Source organism: Wyeomyia smithii, chromosome 3 (assembly GCF_029784165.1).
Source record: "Wyeomyia smithii strain HCP4-BCI-WySm-NY-G18 chromosome 3, ASM2978416v1, whole genome shotgun sequence".
Taxonomy (NCBI): domain Eukaryota; kingdom Metazoa; phylum Arthropoda; class Insecta; order Diptera; family Culicidae; genus Wyeomyia; species Wyeomyia smithii.
This window is the reverse complement of record NC_073696.1, coordinates 74743889-74765238: the sequence shown is the minus strand read 5'-3', so window position 1 is coordinate 74765238 and position 21350 is coordinate 74743889. Positions and strand designations below refer to the sequence as shown.

Below are 21350 nucleotides of genomic sequence, written 5' to 3'. Positions count from 1 at the left end.
CACCCGCGGTTTTTGGCCGACTCTATTGTCCAAGTGTATGCTGTCCTTACTCGCTACCGCTCGTTCGGACTTAACTAAGGGGAAGTAAATCTGTTTGAATAATCCTAGAAAACCAGTAGATCAGTCGTTTGTATGCGATAGGCCGCAGCTTCCGACGGCGGGTTGGCGGCCGTCTTGGACCGCGGAAACCACGGCGGCTTTGTGCTGCCTCGGTTCCTTGCTTTTGATTATGCGTCTTCGCCGCATGAATTGTTTTATGTTAATTATAACCAACAAGCCGTTGAGATTAGTGTAATTATACCTAACATCGAGTAATGACTTCCCGCGATGTCGTGAGAGTCTTAAGGACCTGAGCCAAACCAGTTTGCGCGTTTCGGATCTAATAATTAGGCTTGATTTGCACCTCCCATCAAAACTAGTCATTGCTTGCGTTACTTAATAATATTAAATAATAAATGTAGAGCAGCAGCTTTGATACCGTGACGAGGTTTCGCACCAATTTGCCATCATGCACTTGGCTATCGTGAGTCAGGTTTTGCTACCAGTGATTCTGCCTTCCGTGCCCTTCGAAATTCTGCCTTTTGAAATATTTTGCCTTGTGTGTACGGTCATAGAGTTCTGTTTTCAATGATTCTGCCTTTCGTGCTTCTGCCTTTTGTGATTCTGCCTTCTGTGGCGAACCCGTATACGTAATATGCATATTAGCTATGATATTTCTAAAGCGCAACTTTTCAGACAGTCTGGGTGCACTAATGGTATAAAAGTCTGCCACATATGTTACCAGACTAGTCTGAGAGTGCATTGCAACACTCAGAGAACTTTCCCACCTCAACAAAGTAAGGGTACTTTGACCCCGACAAAGCCAATTAGGCAAAACAAAGACCTGAACCGTTTCTGGGTACCTCCACATCCACCATTGAAGGCGAACTAAATACATGGGAAATGCTAGAAATAGCATCTCATTGGTAACATGCGCAGGGTTGCAGACAAGCTGAACAGTTTATCTACCCCAATCTTGCGGTTACTAAAAAGCTACTTAGTTCAACTCGTGATGAACTTCTTAGTTCAACTCGTGATGAACTTCTTCGGAATTTACTTCTGAGCTCCACACCAGGTATAGACCAATCCCAAAACGGTCACTGGTTCCATCAACAAGGTAGTTCCGATTAGGGGCTCAGGCTTACAATTGACTAGCTCAACTCCATCGATGAGTTCGAGTATTTTGTAAACTGTGTAAAGCAATCGGAGCCAGCTACAAAAGACAAACATTCCTGTCGTAGTGGCACTTTCGCCCAATGCTGAAAAATCTAAAAAAATAGTTGAAGAGGTTGTTCATAAGACACGACCGCAGAGTTAACGTAGAATACGACAGCCTGTCTCATGTCAATGTATTTTTTGCAATATGTTTGGGAATACACTCAATGGGGTTAATCAATGTAATGGTCTCTCTGCTCCAGATGACGTTTACCTCTATAGCCGGCACCGGTAACGGCAATGAACAACAGCAGAAGCTATGTGCAGCTATGCGGTTTCACTTGCTGCTGTATCCAAAACAAGAATAAAATTGAATTATTTTGAAGTTGTCTTTTGTATCAAGTTGTACTAAGTTATCTTAATTAAGGCAGTAGTGGCTACGAACAGGTTATAGACGAGGGCAAAAAGTGCATTCCCGGATAACTAGGTTTAATACGAACATTTTTCTGCATTTTGCGGTAGTGTACAACTGATGTCACAACTGATTACTGCAGGCCCTGATTTGAGGAGGGGGCAAAGGGGCAAATGCCCCGGGCCTCCCGACTCGAGAGGCCCCCTAGACGAAGTGAAGACCTTTTTTTTGTTCGTCACCTTCCAGCGCACACTGGGAAAAAATGAACCCAAATTCCCACTAATTAGAAGTCGCTGGACTGGCAACCTCAAATATAGCATTTCTCATGTAAAATTGGTCAATAAATATCGATTGGGGATATTTTCATTCAAAGCAGGGCACGGGAAAGGGTCTATGTTTCAGAAAATACGCGAATATAGGGTAAAAAGGGGCAAAATAGACCATTTCTAGTCCCCTGCCCAAAATGAAACCATCACCAATCGATTTGTTGACCAATTTTTCATAAGAAATGCTAAATTTCAGATTGCTAGTCTAGCGGCGATTATTTAGCGAAAAATCTGAAATCCACATTTCCACTAAATAATCACCGCTGGGCTAACGACCTGAAATACAGCGTTTCTTATGTAAAATTAGTCAACAAATCGATTGAACATGGTTTCATTTTTAGTAGGGCACGAGAAACGGTCTACTCTGCTCCATTCCACCCTATTTTTGCGTATATTGAGAAATATAGACCCTTTCACGTGCCCTGCACAGAATGAAAATATTACCAATCGCTTTATCGACCAATTTCACATTAGAAATGCTATATTTCAGGTTGCCAGCCCAGCGGCTTCTAGTTAGTGGGAATTCGGATTTATTTTTTCCCAGTGTGCAGCGGTTGTGAAGGCGTAGTACAAATTTTCGTCGAAACTTTTTGAACAAAAAGGGCCCCACGTAAAAATCTGCCCCGGGCCCCCCAACGCCCAAATCCGGCCCTGAATTACTGCAAATAGTAGGACTTTAGCGGAAAATTATGTCATTCAGGCTCACTGGTTCAAAATTTCTTTAAATAAATGTTTAAATGCACTCAGTAAACTTTGAGGCTTAGCTGAAGTCAAATAAGGTTAATTATGTTTGGCAATGCCATTTATTGACAACTGAACTTTGTTTTTTCAACATGGCAAATCTTTGATTTAGTTCTGAATGATTTTTTGTGATATTTAAATTTAACATGAGGTGATTTATTTGAAATCAACTATAAATGAAAATTTGATTCGCTTTACTGCTAGCCACGCACGCTCTAGATATGCATACAAATGCTTTATAGCTAGCCAAACACGCTCTAGACATCTAGCCACACACGCTATATAGCAAGCCACTCATGCTATAGACATGCACACACACGCTATAGACATACCACGCACATTATATAGCTAACACAAAAAACAAATTTCTGCACAACTTGAGAACTAATCAAGCAAATGGTACCAAATTTGTCATGAGAAGGTTTTTGAGGGCAAGAAATATTTCCACCCTTTCTATTTCTGGGAGAGAGGGCTCCCATACAATTGAAACACAGATTTCTGTACAAGTCTATTATCCACTAATCGAACTAATTGAACCAAACTTGGCGTGTTAGTTTTTGGGAGCAAAAAATATTCCCATGATGGTTTGACAACCCTCTCTACCCTTTATCCCATACGAATGAAACAAATAATTCAACCATTTTTTTCGGAAAACACCTTAAAATCGGTCGGATCGGGATCATGCACAGAAGCTGAAAATCAACTCCAGACGTCATTTTTAAATTCAGGAAGGAAAATGCTAGTTTCTGGAACACAGCAAAAAATGTAAATCGCCGAAACCAGAACTTTGCTCGGAGTTCAGAAATTGACTCCACACGCCATTTCGAAATAAATGATGACGACTTCCAGTTTCTCGAAAACAGCCTAAAGTGACCAAATACTTCCCAACACGAGTACTGTCAAAACCCGGGTTGATGCACAGCAACCGAGAATTGACCCCAGACACCATTTTAAATTCTATGATGGCGACTTCAGGTTCCTAGCCAAATACCACCAATATGGCTATTTCCGGAACCAAAATTTCGCTTAGAGACCAGAAATTGACTCCGCATGCCATCTTGAACTCCAAGCAAACTTCCGGTTTCTGGATAACAGCCGAACATGACCGAATATCACCCAATACAGGTGTTTCCAGGATCGAGATGATGAACAGAAACCAAAAGTTTACCACCATATTATCTGCTTAGAGTTATTTCATCAGCTCTAGATAAATGTTTTTGACGTATACGGGAGATAATCAAAATAAGTAGGATAGGCAAATTTTTGATTCAATTCGAAAGCTGTAGCATTGCCAAATATCATTCGATTTCAATGACTCTAACACCATCAAACTGGAAAACTCATAAAGTTAGATTTTCTGACCACAAATGTGACATAAGTCACCGGATGTAGGCATGTCAAACCTGCTAATATTTCAATAGATTTGGTATTGGGTTACATGATGAAAATGCTTTTTTGCGTCATTGGCATAGATGACGAAACCATTTCTGAAGCGAATGGTTCATCTAGATCCGGAATCGGCCAAGAACTTTTCGAGAAATGGCTATTTTCCATCAGGAAGTTTTCAGAGGAACCTGTAGTAGGGGACATTTACATTTTTGCATAAAAATAAGGCGTGCGACATTTTCAGGATTGCGACAGCTTTAGGATTTTTCATCAGGAATCTTTTAAAAGACATATTTCTGAATATTGACTCCATTGGCCATTTCCGGAGCAACTTGGATGCCCTGAAGGAACCCGTAGTCGGAAAACTTACATTTTTGGATCAAAATATACCATGCGATACCTCTATCTCCAGAATTTTTAATCAGGAATCATACAAAAGACATATTTCTGAATACAGACTGCATTGGCCACTACCAGAACAATCTAAATGCCGCAGAGAAACATGGAATAAGGACATTTACACTTCTGCATCAAATATAGCATGCGACCTCTATCAGGAAATCTATCTGATTTTGAATTCAGAAAGGTAAAAAACTGCAAGCGATAGAACAACTAAAAGGCAGTAGAAATCAGGGATTCCAGATTTACATATTTGTCTGTGAGATGCAGACTTTCCGTGGGCAATTTTGTTTTTTCAATTTATAAATATTTGTTGTTACCGTCTGCCGGGGTGAGATTGTGCCAAAAGAGGATACGTTTTTGTTCCTTAGCTTGTAATGCCCACATTTAGGCAATGAGTTTGATCCAAATCACTTCAATGCACACTTAAATGTTAAGTTAACGACTGCCGCAAATATTATCAAGTTACAATAAACTATAATTCTGCTAAAATTAAATGAACTTTGGCCTAATCTCACCCCTTCTATGGGGTGAGATTGTACCAAAAACAAAATTTTGAATTTAAAACCTGTTTAATGAACAGTAGTGTATCTACGAATAATTCACATGAATAACATGATAAAACAGTAAGTATAGGGACGACCATAAACAACGTGGACTATTAAGAGGCTGTAGGGGGTTGACCAGAAACTACGTTTCATATGAATTATAGAAAAATGTATGACTGGATCAAATTGATATCAGGAGTAACCAGTTATAAGAACGTGGCTTATAGACAGTCTCTATACACATAGTGGCGTCTCCAGGTAGCTTAGAAAGGGAAAACGTCAGGACATAAAGCCTGAGAAAACTTTTCGTTTCAACTATTATGTGTCATTGACCCCTATATATTCCAATGGAGATCTCGAAACCGCTGGAAACGTACCCACAACCCTCCTTCCTCGCTTTAAAAGTCATCAGTTTATAAAGAATTGGTGTACAAAATTTTGTTACATTCCATAAGCAATAATTGTAAATTTCCATCTAACAGTTACTGTTACTGTTCTCAAGCTTTTAGTCATTATTTCAAATAGACAACACACCCTATGTAAACAATGCAAGTGTTTGATGTATACTGATATTATTTTGTCGTGAATATTTGAATTCCGCACACTGTACCGTTCATTGTAGCTTGGCACAATCTCACCCCAAAAGGGCTCGAATAGTGTACAGTTTGGAAAAACATTATTTTCTGAACCAACACAGGTTCAATACATCATATTTCCTCAATACATTGGAGACGACATCCTAACGTACCAACTGAGCAGTAAGTTGATATGATTTCGTGATCGGGTTGGTTTGCCTGGGACATTTTTGGATAACGTTATTTGCGCATGTTTTTCACCCTGTACTTTGAAACATTATTCAGATGAAACAGTTCACTGATATTATCTATATTCCATTTGAAGTTGTGAATAAATATTTTTTTTTATTCTCGCTTATTTTCCGTCGGTCTAGTTCCGCCACTGTTGTTGTGCCAATCACCGACGCCCAGGGAGACGACTCCACCCAGGACCCTAACTTACGACCCGTTGATTAACGGACCGGCGCCAACGGCTTTACATCCTCATGCGATGGAAGGCGTGATCCCAGAGATTTTTCGCCTCAGAAAATCTCCCGGTGTCGGCTAGGATTGAATCTAGACCAGCTGGGTTGGTTGTGAGTGGATCACGCCACCTCACAACCATCGACACCTATGTCGGCGGTGGGATTCGAACCCAGGCGTCGAGCGTGGTTAGCGGAGACGTTACCAACCACTCTAGGCCCCCGCTTGTGAATAAATATGTCATGTTTCATAAAAAATTGAATTTGAGGTATTAAGTTCTAGAATTCTCAAGTAATGTAACATACAAACATTTCCCGTTTTGGCTCAATCTCACCCCCGTGGCTTAATCTCACCCCGGCAGACGGTACTTTTTGCATAACTTGTAAACATTTTTCGAATCTATTTGAATTTGCGAAATTTTTCTAAAATGTGTGCAGATGTTTTTCAAAAATCATAACTTTTTTCCCTGATTTCTCTATGATTGGACCGGTTCCATTGTTTAGGTAATCTTTTGTAGTTTTTATTTAAAAAAATAGATTTTTGAAAAATTAGCTTTTTTAAATAATTCATTTTTAATTTATCTTTTAACTTTAGAAAAAAAGAATATTTTTTTCGAAAAGAAAAAAATATTACCTACAACTCTGCCGAAGACGTCACACCGAACGAACAAACCGTTTTGGCTAGAAAATATTTGTAATCATCAATACCTTCCCAGAATAACATTTTTCAATAGCATTTTTTCAATTGCATTTTTCAATTGCTCGTGTTCCAAAAAATCAAACCAATAGCATCTTTTACCCAAAGAAACTTCTATACCAAGTTTCAGCCAAATTAAAAATGACAGTTAAAAAAAATATTAAAACTGGAACAATTTTTATGGAACGAGAGCAACAGTCACTCTCGAATACAACGAGGCATTTATTGCAACAAATATTGTAGTTCTACGTCAATCATTTTTTAACAAACATAATCTTTTTCTAATTGTTATTGTTTCCATGATGTTCCTAAATGACTTAAATCATGAAAGTATCGAAAACTGCATCGAAATTAAGCATTTCTATATAGAATCGATATAAAAACAAACATCACAAATATAAACAAAATTCTTAATTGAAAAGAAATATATGACTCAGGATAATCGAATCATTTTCTCTAGATAATCCAGTCCGACCTGTACCAATAGCAGCAGGGCCGGATTAAGGCGCTGGAGGGCCCGGGGCAAATTTGTTTGTGAGGCCCTGTTTTCTTAAAACATTTAAGGGTAACGTTCTGGAAGTTGACGAGCAAAAAAAAAGGTCGCCCCAGGTCTAGGGGGGGGCCCTTGAACCGGGAGGCCCGGGGCATTTGCCCCCTTTGCCCCCCCCCCCTCAAATCCAGGCCTGAATAGCAGTACAAATCATCATGACGATACTAACACCTGGTTGAAAATTTTTATGTGTAGAACTTGAGAGCTGTCAAATATATTCAAATACGCTATTTCCAACACACATTCGTTGTACTGATTTCAAACTTAATCAACAGTTGCACTTATTTCGCACAATATAGATGTGGTTCCGCACCATCCAAAAACGAAGATAAAATTTTTAAAATTAGGATCGTCAATTCTCTCCCACTAATAACAATACTATTAGAGTACTATTACAGTAGAGCTTTGTAGCCACAAGGTTACAGAGTCCGCTTGACAAGCGGGTGGTGATAGGTTCGAATCCTAGTAGAACCAAGCAAGTTGTTGGCAAAAGGCCTTTTAAGTATGGGTTTATTCTCAAGCTCTTCCACACAAAACTTTCCTCTAGACTTAATAACCATTGGTCTAAAGCTCCGATAATATCATAGACTGTAGCACGTTAGACGCTGTTAGAGTGATAGCTTGCAAGAGGATATGATATGGTCGATAAGGCAGGAAGTAGGTCTAAGTTTGAAGAAGAAGACAAAAGCACTGTAACTGACACGCAAGTTAGTTCTCAATAAGTAACACTACAAAAAGGTAAAAAAACAAAAATATGTGCGAACAGCAAAAATGTCCGGACAATGCCCAAAGGATCAAAATATTACTGGTCGCTGTGGGGTCCATACAAAAAAAAAAAAAAAAAAAAAAAAAACAATACTATTAGTACAGTCAGAATGATATAAATACTACCTAGCATCACGATATTGTATAAAGATTACATTATGATATTGTACAAAGGTTACATTATATAAATTTTGACCGAAGATAATAGCCTCAATAATATCAAATTGTTTTGTATTAGGACGAAGTAAACCACATACAGATGCTCCCTTGCAAAGCAAAGTTTTTTCTCATCTATAGGAAGTTTTCCAAAGTGAAAAAACTTCACCACAGAAATGATCACACAAACAATGAATTTGTTAACCAAATAGAACAATGCTTTTCTAATTACTCCTTGAACCTGTCAGAAAGCTTAGCAGATATTTGAACACAGAATAACTTGTTGAACTAGCGTGTTTCAAGCTCAACAAGGAAAGTTAAAGTTCCTATTGAACTTTAAAACCACAAAAAATGAACCCTCAACGCACTGGTAGCAGAATTGATTCGAAAGCCAGCTTTTTTTTCTCCGGTCAATCCCGTGTGCTGCTGTGTCCTTGTCAGAGGCCGGCCGGATTCAGTCGCTTTGACGATTTCCAATTTTTTTACCCCATCCCGGACTATATAGCGCATAACGCTACACGATGGTAGTGCGCGCTCGATGTATCCTGGTTGGCACTTTCAAAATCATCCCACTCTCTCTCTCTCTCACTCTATCCCGTGCAATCCCATTCTTCCTGGTACCCTCCCTCCTGGCCGGATGCTGTACACCACCCGCCCGTATTCGGTGGTCAAGTGAAGTGGATCAGCACATTGAGGAATCCAAATCCAAACAGTAGCAACATCGACGACGGGCGAAGCGAAAATGTATTCCGCGCTGCTTGCTGGTCGGATGCAAATTGCAGGGTTGGAGAGAATGGTACCGGTCCTGTTGGCGTGTTTAAATAAAAATTCTGTCAGGCAGGACCCACCCACCGGCCGAATCGCGAAGCGGGGCCATAATGGAAAGGTTGGCTGTTTGGCAAAAAAGGCAGAAGAAAAAAACGATTTTGGATAACGGGGCTAAGGTAGCCCCCCTTTGCGTTGTCCATTTGTGGACCGACTGTGTCGCGGTATTGTGTACGGTTCTGACATGTTCCATCAGCGTTGCTAAGGGAAATGCAGGCGAATGTAGGTGAAAATCAGAAAAAAAAAAACAACTACCAGTACTTTTGGAAAAAATGTCCTCTGATGTAAAATTTATTGATTGATACTTTACTGCGATTTCTTCCGGTTCATCATTCCATATAGTAACAGTAGCACACAGAGTATATAGGCACATATGAGGCAGGTACATATATAGAATTTGTATAATATAAATGTTAATTTTTATTTGTTCATCTATTATAAATAATATTTCTCCTCATAGCTACATTCTGAGCATTTTAAACAATCATTTTGTATCTAATAGCGTTAGATTCTATTGGAGAACATAACAGTATTCCTTCTTTATTCACCAGAAAATAGTCATATTGCTTGAACTACTGTATTCCTATCGTCACGAAGAAATATTACCAAATTTAACTTAAATTCTTGCTTCTCATTTAGAGCAAGCACAATCGTTATAAACCAAATTTCAAATGGAATACCGATCTAACCGTTCCACATACATGGTTCAACATTTTGAACAATTTTTAATAATAAAACACACACAAAATCTTGCAGATCTAGGCCTTTTTAGATTTAGTCACTGAGTTTTTTTTAGGGACCAAACGTGTCGTTTCATCAGATCAACAAATTTTATGCACTCCGGGTTTCTCAGACGGTATTTTTGAAAACCAAATTTGATGCGGAATTTGATTTGATGAAAAGAATGGTCATTAGCAATTTTGATATATCCACAACATTTTTGGTTATCAGTTTAATACCAATGAAGGATGAATATTATTACAACTAGTTGTTTTAAAAACCAGTCAAATATTTTTAGGAGAAAACATTGCAAAAGCCTAAGGTCCAATATCTAATAAACAATTGTGAATCGTAAATAATCGTCAGCATATTTAAAAAAAACCCTAGAAATCAAACAATACAGCAAGGATAATATAAGCATTTAAAGTCGTAAAAAAACTCGTCCTATTCTGCCAATTCCCCCTGTTTCCAAGCAAACCGTTTTGATTGCAGAGACAATTCCCCGACCCCTCTTTGACTGACTCATTGCTAGAACTCGTCGCAGCAATACATACACGTACACAATCTTGCTCCTTCAGCTGCCGGTCCTTCGGAATCCATCACGCGCTATTATTAATGAGCACCGGTATAAACCCGCAACAAGCATTGGAAGTGGAAGACAGCCGTACGAAAGGAAGCAGGAAAACTCGCGGCATTAACAACCTGAGTGCAACTTACCTGTACCATTTTCTGGCCTTTCCCGTTTGTACTTGGCTGCTGCTTTTGAATCCGCCGCTGTTGCGTTTTGTTTACTTTTCCCCCTTTTGCAGCGAGAACTTTATGCTCTCTTTGGCTCACAGGCACTGTCTTGCCACTTTCCACACACACTCGATCCCGTGGGCAGCCACTCTAATGCATTCACGATCCGCAGGAATAAGAAGCTCTATTCCGCAACAGAGTTTCCGGCTGAGCCAAACGTAGGCAAATCTTTCACTAATCCCTTCACAGAGCAAGTCACAGTCACGCACTTTCGATTACTGCCTCAAGCACTGGCAATATTTGGATAAAAAACAACGCGATAGCGGTACTCGCGAAATTTCGCGTCTAGCTTCCACATGAACTTTACAGCAATTGAAACGACGGCCGATGCTAGCCACGGATTGTTCCCCCTAGTTGGAAATATACAATCTCGGCGTGTATGGCGTGTGCATATAAGCGCGACAATTGCATACATACACAGCGAAACCGAGTCCTGACGGTTACCAATACTCACAGGCTACTCGCCAGCAGGAATATAAATAGCTAAATGCACGCACGCCGAAAGGATGCAGGATGCGACCGATTTCACGTTACATGCGACGAACCACGCTGCTGCTAAATCCACGAACCACCGGGTACAAAAACAAAAATAACATAATGCTCGGATGTTTGACAGCTGTCTACGTACCGTACAGTACTCGCATGATAAAACGAACATTGGTGAAATTACTACTTGAAAGATTTCAAAGGTGAAATAAAGCTCTTCCTTAGGGCATCCTTAACAGTGCGCTTCTATACCCCGTTTGGTAGCGCTCTATCATCACTTCATACCGTACCGTACCGGTCGCTGCTAAACGCGCTAGAGAAATAGTAGCCGGGCCTCCGGGAAGCATAGTGCTCACAAATTTGGCTGCCCGGTAACAGCGCTGCTAAAGGTTTATGCTGAACGAAACGTCAAACAGAGACGATAGCAACGGCCAGTGTGAAAACGGGTGAGTGCGTAAAATAGCCGCGCTGTACACAGTCGCCATAACAACTTAAATAGTAGCGCACTGTTAAGGATGCCCTTAATTTTAAATAATAACAGCTGCTTATACATTTGTATAGTAAAATTGATCGAAGCGTCATTTAGAAAAATACTTTTACTACCTGATATTATTGAATTCTCATCGTGATTTAAAGACCGAAGGACAACGATATAAATTTTTTCAAAATCTGGTTTTGCTTATAAAATGCAGCTCTTTCAGATGGTATAAAAACTTTAATATAGCTAAACAACCCCTTTTTAGAACTATGATGATTGATTGCATTTTTAAACAAGGCTGATCTACACAGAAACCTTTTTTTCTTGCGAGTTTTGCGTAAAATATAGATGTTCTCAGCGTCAAAAACAATGCAACTGGTTAAAAATTTTATGCAGCATGTAGTAGATTAGGGGCCATCTGCATTCCACGTGGACAATTTTTGAGAGAGGAGGGGGGGTTTGTATAATGTCCACGGTCCATACATTTTTCTAGAATTTATATGGGCAGTTGTCCGTGGAAGGGGAGGGGGGTGTCAAAATCGTCAATAATCTGTCCACGTGGAATGTGGATGGCCTCTTAATTACTGTCAAGAATATACATATGAAATACGAAATATATTAGATCCGGGTTTGTTTTCGGTGTGATCATATTCCTACAGGAGCTGGTAGGTATTTAGCATGTTGAGGTTGCATTTCACTTAGTTTAAACTTGCTGTCTAGTGAAAAAAAATCTAAGTATCCAAATTTTTCCGCGACGCAAAATCTAAACACAATTTTCCTAAACACAATGGATACGTTGCGGCTGACTTTGCGGCAATTTGGCAGTTATCCCATACATTTTCTGTCAAATTAACGTCAACGCAACGCAAACGTATCCACTGTGTGTGGGCCTTCACTGCAAAAAAATCTTAATAGGTAAAATACTACCAGTAAATCATCATCATCTTTATAGACCATTTTACGAACTGACAGGTGTCACGCATCCTGCTGATGATGATGTTGCTTTTACGTGCGTTATTTCAGCAGTTCCGAGCTTTCTGTCAAAATTTCATTCATGAATTGAGTTCAGCAACGTCTCGTAAATTGGTCTATTTGCTGCAGCACCAGCTGTCAGTCGAACAGTCATTTTCATCGCCTATTATTTTTGGAAAAAATGAATATTGTATGTACGTGTTAAAATTTTCTTAATTTAAAATTAAATTTAAAAATTACTCATAAAGGTTTATGGTAGCTTCTCCCATTTTACAAAACAAAAAATCTCCAGGACACACACACATACACACACATACATACAAATAAAGGGAAATAGTGCACGACCAAAGCGGACAATTCTTTTACCCGACACACGATGAACGTCAATTTTTCAATGCTAATGGTATGAAAACAAAAACATTTTGACAACTACTTATCATGAAATCACTGAGTTCAAGTTCGAAAGTAGAAAACAATGTCAATGATGTTTACAAATATTCAGCTTTTTACGTACCATAACGGCGGACGCTATAATGCAAAGTTCGTCATAAATTACCCATCCTTTTGACAACTCTGCCTACGTCAGTTTGAAGTCTTCATATATTTTATCGAAAGAAAAATATATCTGGCAACATTTGTGTTGCTAATTTTTCAGAAATCGCAAATCTGACGTAAGCAGAGAGATTCGCATATTACGAACACGCATGATAGCGACCGCCATTATGGTACGTAGAAAGCTGGATACAAAGAAACATCCAATAGAAAATTGAGAATAGGATAACAGCAAATATATACTTTTTTATTTGAAGAATTGGGTTGTTTAGCTATATCAGTTTTTATATCATCTGAAAGATCAGCGTTTTCTGAGTAAAACGTGATCTAAAAATTTTTTCTATCGTTGTTCTTCGCTTTTTAAATCAAGATTTAAAACTACTCGAAATCTGCTTGAAATCGCTACAATGACAGTTCGCCCATATAGGGGTACTGGGGGTAAGCCCGGCCACTTAAGGAAAATGACTCTTTAGTAGCACTTGATGGCGAATATTGTTATATTCCTTTCACAGAATCATTGCCCAGATTGTTTTATATAAGATATGAAGGTTTTCAGTACTTTCAAACTGTTATTTTACAAGGAATAGTGAAGTTTTGAAACTAAGATAAAAACGACGTTTAGCAATCAGTGCGGGTGAAACCGGCACCCCTTGGGGGTAACACCGGCACCTAAGTTTGTTTATGAATTTACTCGAATTGACTGAACCAATTTGAATTCGGAAACCGCCAAATGAGAGAAGTTACATTTCTGTGTGTTACTGTTGAATTAGGTTGGTGTCGGTTAGCTGGTTCTGGGGAGATTGCCGGAACAAGTTCCGGTGAACATTATGTATAAACAATGAAAGAATTTGATACTCGGCAAGCCCATCATGTGGCACTTTAAATCATATTATTAACTAGTTTAACCGAAGCCAGGAGCATATTGACCACACCGGAGCATATTCCAAACACCACCGGGAAAACGGTCGGTTTTGTGATTTGATTCAGTACATTTGACACCTCTAATAACCCTTGGAATCGAACATAAATCACAGAAGAACTTGAGTGCATGGTTCTAAGTCGATTAATCAATTTGTTTAGCAGCGAACCATCGGTAATAGATGAGAAATATGTGTCAGTAACATCCAACTAGCCTCAGACAATGTCGGGCTTATCCCACTCACTTGGTGACGGTGTTACCCCGACAGCACACATTTTTTTAAAAAGAGTATTTCTACAAATTTATCGCTTCAATTTACCTTAGATCGATTTCCTGTAGGATCGAAGCAAGCTGTGATCAAGAACGGACGTGAAAATGTTTCTCGTCGGATTTTTTCATCGTTTTTTCAAGTTTTTATAAGTTATATATTTTCTATCTGGAAAAGTGATGTGTCTACGTTTATTGAATGAAGGCCGCTGTTGTTTCGGTGTGAATTCCGAGTGTTTGATTTGAATCGCGATGAAGTGTTCCGAGGGTTGTCGAGTACGGTTGGAGATAGTGCAATAATGTCGACGTATTTTATTTAGCCTTCCCGTCGCGTAATCGTTATATTTTAAGTGCAAAGGGTGGAGTAAAAGGTAATACGAAATGTGGCGGTTTCGTATTATCGGTGAGAGTGACGTCAATGTTGAAATCCGTGAAAGATTCGTGCAATTTTGTGGCTAATTTGTGAGAGCTGCATTTCGTTTTCGGTGGCGGAGCACGTTTCCCGCTAGCCCTTGCCTTGTCATAAGTGTGTGTGAGTAAGTGCAATGTGAACAAGGAAAAGCGAGAGAAGTGCGAGTGCAGGATGACCGTTGCTCTTGCGTGCGGAACGCTCCCGCACTAGCATGATAGTTCAGAGAGGACGCGGGAATTAAAGGATAAGTATTAGTGTTGATGACGTTTTGCCTGTGTTTTTTGTTTGATTTGCATGGCAAAAGGGAAGCAATGTTTTTTTTTGTTTTTTTTTTGTTTTTTTTTTCTCTGCTTTCATTTTGAGCAGTTTTATGCCCTTGTTTTATGATTTTTCTAGCTTTTGAGTAAATACTGAAACACATAGACAGTTTTTAATTTAATTAAGTAGAAATCTTGTCGGTTAGCATGGCAAATAAATTTTGATTGCGATTGTTTTGGCATTTTCTTGAATCTAATTAGTACTCGGTCTTGTTAGATATGCATATTTGCATTTTGTAAAAATTTCTAGCTATGAATGCATGGAACTTTGCCAGTTTTTCATACTCAGTAGGTATCTTCGCTTCGTTATTCAAGAAGTAAGTGGTAATCAACGCGAAATACCGTGTCTCCGCGTATGCGTCGGTAAGAGGGAATAGAGCGGTCGCGCAGAACTTTCCGAGGTAAACGTGTTTTCGGCCCAGGTGAGCTTTGCTCAACTATGGATTTTCGGTGTTTTGTGACTTCCGAGGTGTACCAAACCATTTATTCGCAGACTGTCCACCCGTAGGTTCTATTTCAGCACGCAGTGATTCGGAGTAGGTTCCGTTCGTTCGATTAATATCGTAAATAATTAATCGCGACAAAACATCGTAATTAATCGCCACCAAATATCGCAATTATTTGCAATTAATATCAGGATTATACGCGACTCGTCTGTCAACGCACACATCCTTTTTTTCTTTTTCTTTCTTTTTTCGTTCGTTTCAAACGGCAATGGCCAAGCAAATAGGCCGTTTTTGAAGTTCTCTTGCTGACCGCTTGCAGTATGTGTTGAGGGCCTATATAATTACTTTTTTCTTGTTTTTGGTTAATGCATATCTGGTTGCTTCGTAACATTGTGTAGTCAGCTGAGATAAATCATTGAGAGATACGTTTCGGTAGTTGCATAATGACTTCATAAACAGATTTCCGAATATTTGAGTCTGTCTTGATTAGGTTATAGGTCCGGTATCCTTGCGTGCGCTTTATTTTTGCGGTGTTACATCATCAACCGGAATGAGTTCGGATCGCGTTATGATTTCCGTTAAGGATATAATGAACTCGTACGCGCGAGATTTGGTATTATGAACCTGGTATTAGAACTCAGCGCATCGTTTACCAAAACGAAATCTGCTGCAAACCTTACCCTTTTCTCCAACATCCCAGTGATTTCTCGTGGAAGTGCAGAGGTGTTCTAGGCTTCCAATAAAGCGAGTATCACGTCAACATATTCCTATACACACTCCTTCTTTGACCTGCATTCGGATGCGGCCGGCGCTGGTATTGCCTAATATAAAGATTAAGGTCACCAGTTTTTACACATTGAGGATGAATGTTAATCCCAAGCAGCATCCATTGGTTCTCTGTGTAATCACAGCTGATCTGGCAATGACGGAGTAGCAACCGCGGGCGGTCAATCATGCTCATGCTCATGCTCAAATTTATCGCTTCAATTTACCTTAGATCGATTTCCTGTAGTTGCTAACAATACAGACAATAAACTGTAGAGCAACGAAAAATTATTTAAGTCTTTACAAATGAATAAAAGCTTAAGTTCCACTCACGAAAAATTACATCCGTTTACGCATCAGCTGCAGTAGCGTATGTTTTGTCTATTATTTTGACGTTTAACGTTTCACGGTGGCTTTGATGTGTCTTAAAATGTCTAAAATATTAGATACTAACACTTCACATATTCCAAAACACAGTTAATTACCGTTTTCTAGTTAAATCCCAGGGGTGACGGTCTTACCCTCAGAGCCGGGCTTACCCCCAGTACCCCTACCAACTGTCATTGTAGCGATTTGGAGCGAATTTTAATTCTTCATTTAAAAATCGAAGGATAATGATATAAAGTTTTAAAAAATCACGTTTTGCTCAGAAAATTACACTCTTTTAGATGATATATAAAAATCGGAAATCCGTGAATAGCTAAACAACCCAATTATTCAAAGTCCATGTTTTGCATATATGGATTCAGTAAAACAATTGTTCATCTGTCCATGTCATTCTATTAAAAATCTTACTTGATTTATTCTGGAGCAGCACGCAATCCATTTGGTTATTGATTACGCGGGTTGCGCTTCTGTTTGTAACTGGACTGAGAACCACTCAACTTTGTCGGTTGGCAGTTTGGTTTGAGGTAAAATTGAAGACCGTATATTTTTTTTCGCTGCAGCATTTTGAAATATTTCAGCATCTGAAAGATTGGAATGACAAGTGAAAGTAAACAAGTTTCGAGGCTGTAAGGTTATAGAACGTTTGTGAGCTTGAAACATTGTTTTAGGTTTCTTTTAAAAACAAAAACTGGTTGGTCGAAACATCTTGTTGTTATAATCCTTCTATATTACACAATATATTAATATTTTTCATGCTTGAATCTCAGCACCAGGATGGCCGATGAAGAATATGAGCGCTTCGAGATTACCGATTACGACTTGGACAATGAGTTCAATCCAAATCGTCAGCGGCGCCGGCCAACAAAGCATCAACAAATATACGGAATTTGGGCCGACGAAGATTCCGACAACGAAGGCGACGAGGATGGAGCTGGACCTTCACGGCGAGGACGAACTCGCACTGGTAAGAAACCAAAGGATTATTCCGCCCCGATTGGATTTGTCGCTGGTGGTATACAGCAGGCTGGCAAAAAGAAAGAAGAAAAAAAGGAAAGTGACCCGGATGACGACGATGGTGAAGAAGATGAAAAGAGGCCACGCTTCGGAACAGCGATCGCCAGTGGTACTAGTTCCGAGTCGGAGTCGGAAGTAGCGGCAAAAGCAAACGATTTCCGGTCGATGGCTGGATTTCGTCGATTTACGGCGCAAAGCGCTGCCGGTAATGTTGGCAAAGGAGTTGGAGGATGGGAACAGCACACTAGAGGCATAGGAGCGAAGCTTCTACTACAGATGGGTTATCAACCGGGAAAAGGTTTGGGAAAAGATTTGCAAGGTATTTCCGCTCCCATCGAGGCCCACTTGAGAAAGGGTCGCGGTGCAATCGGTGCCTACGGCCCAGAGAAGAAAATAGTTGTTAAAGATCAAAAGCAAAAGGCAGTTAAGGAAGAACTAAAAGAAATCTCGGAAGCAGAAGCTGGCTCACAATGGAAAAAGGATAAGCATAAAGGTCGCTATTTCTACAAAAGCGTTGAAGATGTTATCGAAAAAGGGAAACGATCTTATGCACTCTTCGATAAAAGTTCGAAACTGGGTAACGTGAAGGTGATTGATATGACGGGTCCCGAGAGTCGAGTTCTAAGTGGCTACCATGCACTTGGACAGGCTAAGATTGTAGATGAGGATCTTTATGATACTAAACCTTCTAAAGAAACAAGTAATTTTGCTTTGCCGGAATTGATGCACAATTTGAACCTAATTGTTGAACTTTGTGAGCAAGACATTATCGCTATCGATAAACAGAAATGTTCAGCAAAGGATCGGGAAGAGCAACTGGAGATCGAAAAGGAAAATCTAATACGGATTACCCAGCTTGAAGAGGACTATATCCAAACTTTAGAGGGAGCGTTAGAATTGGTGAAAGCGCTTGTGGAACCCGAGAGTGGATCAATTTCGTTGGAAGAGTGTGAACGTATTTTTATTCGCATGCAATCCGAATATCCATCTGAGTACAAAGAATTCGGTTTAGCTGATTTGGCAACCGGTGTGGTGGCTCCTTTAATTGCCAACCGACTTAAAGAATGGAATCCCTTCGTCGAACCAACGGCGCATTTAGACCTATTCAAACGGTGGCGATCTATTCTTGGCTCGTCCGACACTGAGAAGCGAAACCTTCTGGATCCATACTCTGGCCTAATTTGGTCTGGGTTAATTCCAAGCATACGCACAACTGCAACGACATGGGATCCAAGAATACACCAACCAATGATTGCTTTGCTTGATGCTTGGGCGCCACTGCTGCCGTCTTGGATATTGGATAATGTTTTAGAACAAATAATTATGAACAAGCTCAGTGCAGCTGTCACCAAGTGGGACCCGCTTACTGATACTATTCCGATTCACGTTTGGATCCAACCGTGGGCTGGCATTCTTGGCGCTAAGATGGAGGAAACTATATACCCAACCATAAGGGAGAAGCTAAGTAAGGCGTTGAAAGCTTGGAATCCGGAGGATAGATCAGCGCGTGCCATGATCACTCCCTGGAAAGGTGTCATGGCGGAAGAAGATTTGCAGGTTTTCCTTACGAAGCATATTATTCCCAAGTTGGAACTGCGACTAACTGAGCTGGTAATTAATCCGTTACAGCAGGATTTAGGTAAGCTTTGAATTTCTGATAAATACCTATATATTGATACTAATGAATATATTACTTTGCAGAAATCTTCAATCAAGTGTGGGAATGGAATGAACTCATTTCAACTCTTCAAATGGCGTCCATGCTCGACAAATACTTTTTCCCCAAATGGATCCAGACATTGGTACTGTGGCTGAACCAATCGCCAAACTTCGATCAAGTAACACGTTGGTACCAGGGCTGGAAGTCCCAATTTACGGACGACATCATTCGACAAACCAATATCAAGGAAAACTTCCGCAAAGCATTGGAGCTAATGCAGCGTTCAATCGGCATTTCAACCGGATCTTCATCATCCAGTGCGCCGGATCCCATGGATACGACCCCGACAGCACCGTCCACCTCCTCCAAACTACCTTCGCTTATGGAGGTCCACGTGGATGTTTCACCGGCTTTGGAGTTCAAAGAACTTGTATCGCAAAAGTGTGCCGAAAGAGGAATCATATTTGCCCCGATGCCAGGTCGACGTGAATCCGGTAAGCAGGTCTATCGAGCTGGAAAACTGTTTTGCTACATTGATCGGTCGGTTTGTGTGGTCAGCCTGGACGGAGGCGTTAATTGGACACCGATTTCTCTGTCCGCTATGCTGGAACGGGCCGTGAATGGTTAGAGAGTGCATGCCTACTACCGATGTTAAGATTGTTTAACAACAATTGTAAAAGTATAATCTGTCAGGTTGAATTAAGTCTTTTTACTTTTACTTGTTGAATACTAGCTAGCGCCAGTTCAGTGCTTGATAACACTCAGACTGTTTCTTTTAAGTCTCGCGACGATAAGAATGTGAGGTAATAGGAGACGTGTTTGCAAGGTGGTCAGCATTTCGTTTCTCATGAGTGATGTGTTGCGACGCACGAGCTAATCTGAATACTAGGAGGTCAAAAGATTCGGTTGGTTCTAACAAATAAAACTCGCGAGATGATTTGTATTATCATATTGTAGTCGGTTTCTACTTGGCAACACGCGTTATCGCCAATGACCCAGAAAATTATGTTGCTTCAATTTTTCGACTGTACTGAACCTAGCTTAAAATTGTATTGATGAATTCTCATTGCATAAGGGAAAATCCATAAAAACGTAGCTTTATTTTTTGGTATTTTGACCCCCTCCCCCCATCGTAGCATTTCGTTACAAGTCAGACCTATAAACACTATATATATTAGGGTGGGGAATCGTTATATGGAAAAAACGAAATTTGATAGCAGAAAGCCAGAACCAAGTTTTTTTGTTCTATTCGGGGCCTCAAACAATCCTAAGTTTATCGGAAGTCGATTGGTTTTGTCTTCGCTTGGCGCATTGCATTTTAAATTTATATGGAGATTTGTATGAAAAAACCAACTTTTTTGTATTTTCCATTCTAAAGAGCTCTAAATGGCCCAAACCATAGGTTTCATGACTTCAGATGGTAGGTTTTTTGATGCCTAACAACTTGGCCGAAGACACTAAAGAGCTAGGGTGAGCCAAAAAATACTAGAGCTGTTCAAAGTTGAGTATGTCGAAATTTATGTTGCAAACCATTTTTCTGCCAACACTGCCAGTGTACCGGCGTCAGTCAGATTTCCATCTTAAGTAACCTCTGAAACACGCTGTAGATTCTACCTACGCCTAGAATATTGACCTGAATTTGTTTGTTTGATCCAGCTGAGTGTATAATTTCGTTACGACAGGTTATTTCTGATGGGAATACTATTGGCGCCGGTACATTGGTAATGTTGGCAGAAAACAAGATTTTCTGCATTTAAATCGACATACTCAACTTTGAACAGCTATAGCTCTTTTTAGGGACATCCTAGCTCTTCAGTGTCTTCTGCAAAGTTGTTCGGCATCTAAAATACTATACTTTAACATAATGTAGTGCATTATTAGAGCATTGTTGAGCTTTCTAGAAAGGTAAATGCTAAGAGTGGGTTTTCCCATATACATTTTCATACAAATTTGAAATGCAATGCGCCAAGCGGAGACAAAACCAATCGACTCCCGGTAAGTTTAGGGTTGTGTGGGGCCCCAAAAAGAACCAAAAAAACTTGATTCTGGAAAATCGATCATTTTTCCCCACCCTAATATATATAGACCTGCGGAGTGGAAGGCAGCAACCCTAGCAACGCTG

The 21350-nt window shown here is 39.9% G+C and overlaps 2 protein-coding genes across 2 annotated transcripts in view; one reads left to right on the top strand and one right to left on the bottom strand.

The window, feature by feature from the left end:
* Positions 1-11136, bottom strand: part of LOC129726846 (neuroguidin) — an 81707-nt gene extending 70571 nt beyond the window's left edge. The window contains exon 1 of the mRNA XM_055683994.1: positions 10473-11136. Coding sequence (XP_055539969.1) covers positions 10473-10481 — 9 coding nt within the window. The 5' untranslated portion in view covers positions 10482-11136. The remainder of the gene's footprint in view (positions 1-10472) is intronic.
* Positions 11137-17149: 6013 nt separating this feature from the next.
* Positions 17150-21057, top strand: LOC129731162 (septin-interacting protein 1). Its single transcript, XM_055690965.1, has 3 exons — positions 17150-17245; positions 17322-19207; positions 19270-21057. Exons 2-3 carry the CDS (start codon positions 17329-17331, stop codon positions 19854-19856), a joined length of 2466 nt encoding a protein of 821 aa, XP_055546940.1. The 5' UTR covers positions 17150-17245; positions 17322-17328; the 3' UTR covers positions 19857-21057.
* Positions 21058-21350: the final 293 nt, after the last annotated feature.

Bases quoted from the DNA above. Each gene is read 5' to 3' on its own strand.
- LOC129731162 (XM_055690965.1), top strand. From the start codon at position 17,329: ATGGCCGATGAAGAATATGAGCGCTTCGAGATTACCGATTACGACTTG. The intron at 19,208-19,269 runs GTAAGCTTTGAA...ATTACTTTGCAG, and splicing joins TCCGTTACAGCAGGATTTAG to AAATCTTCAATCAAGTGTGG.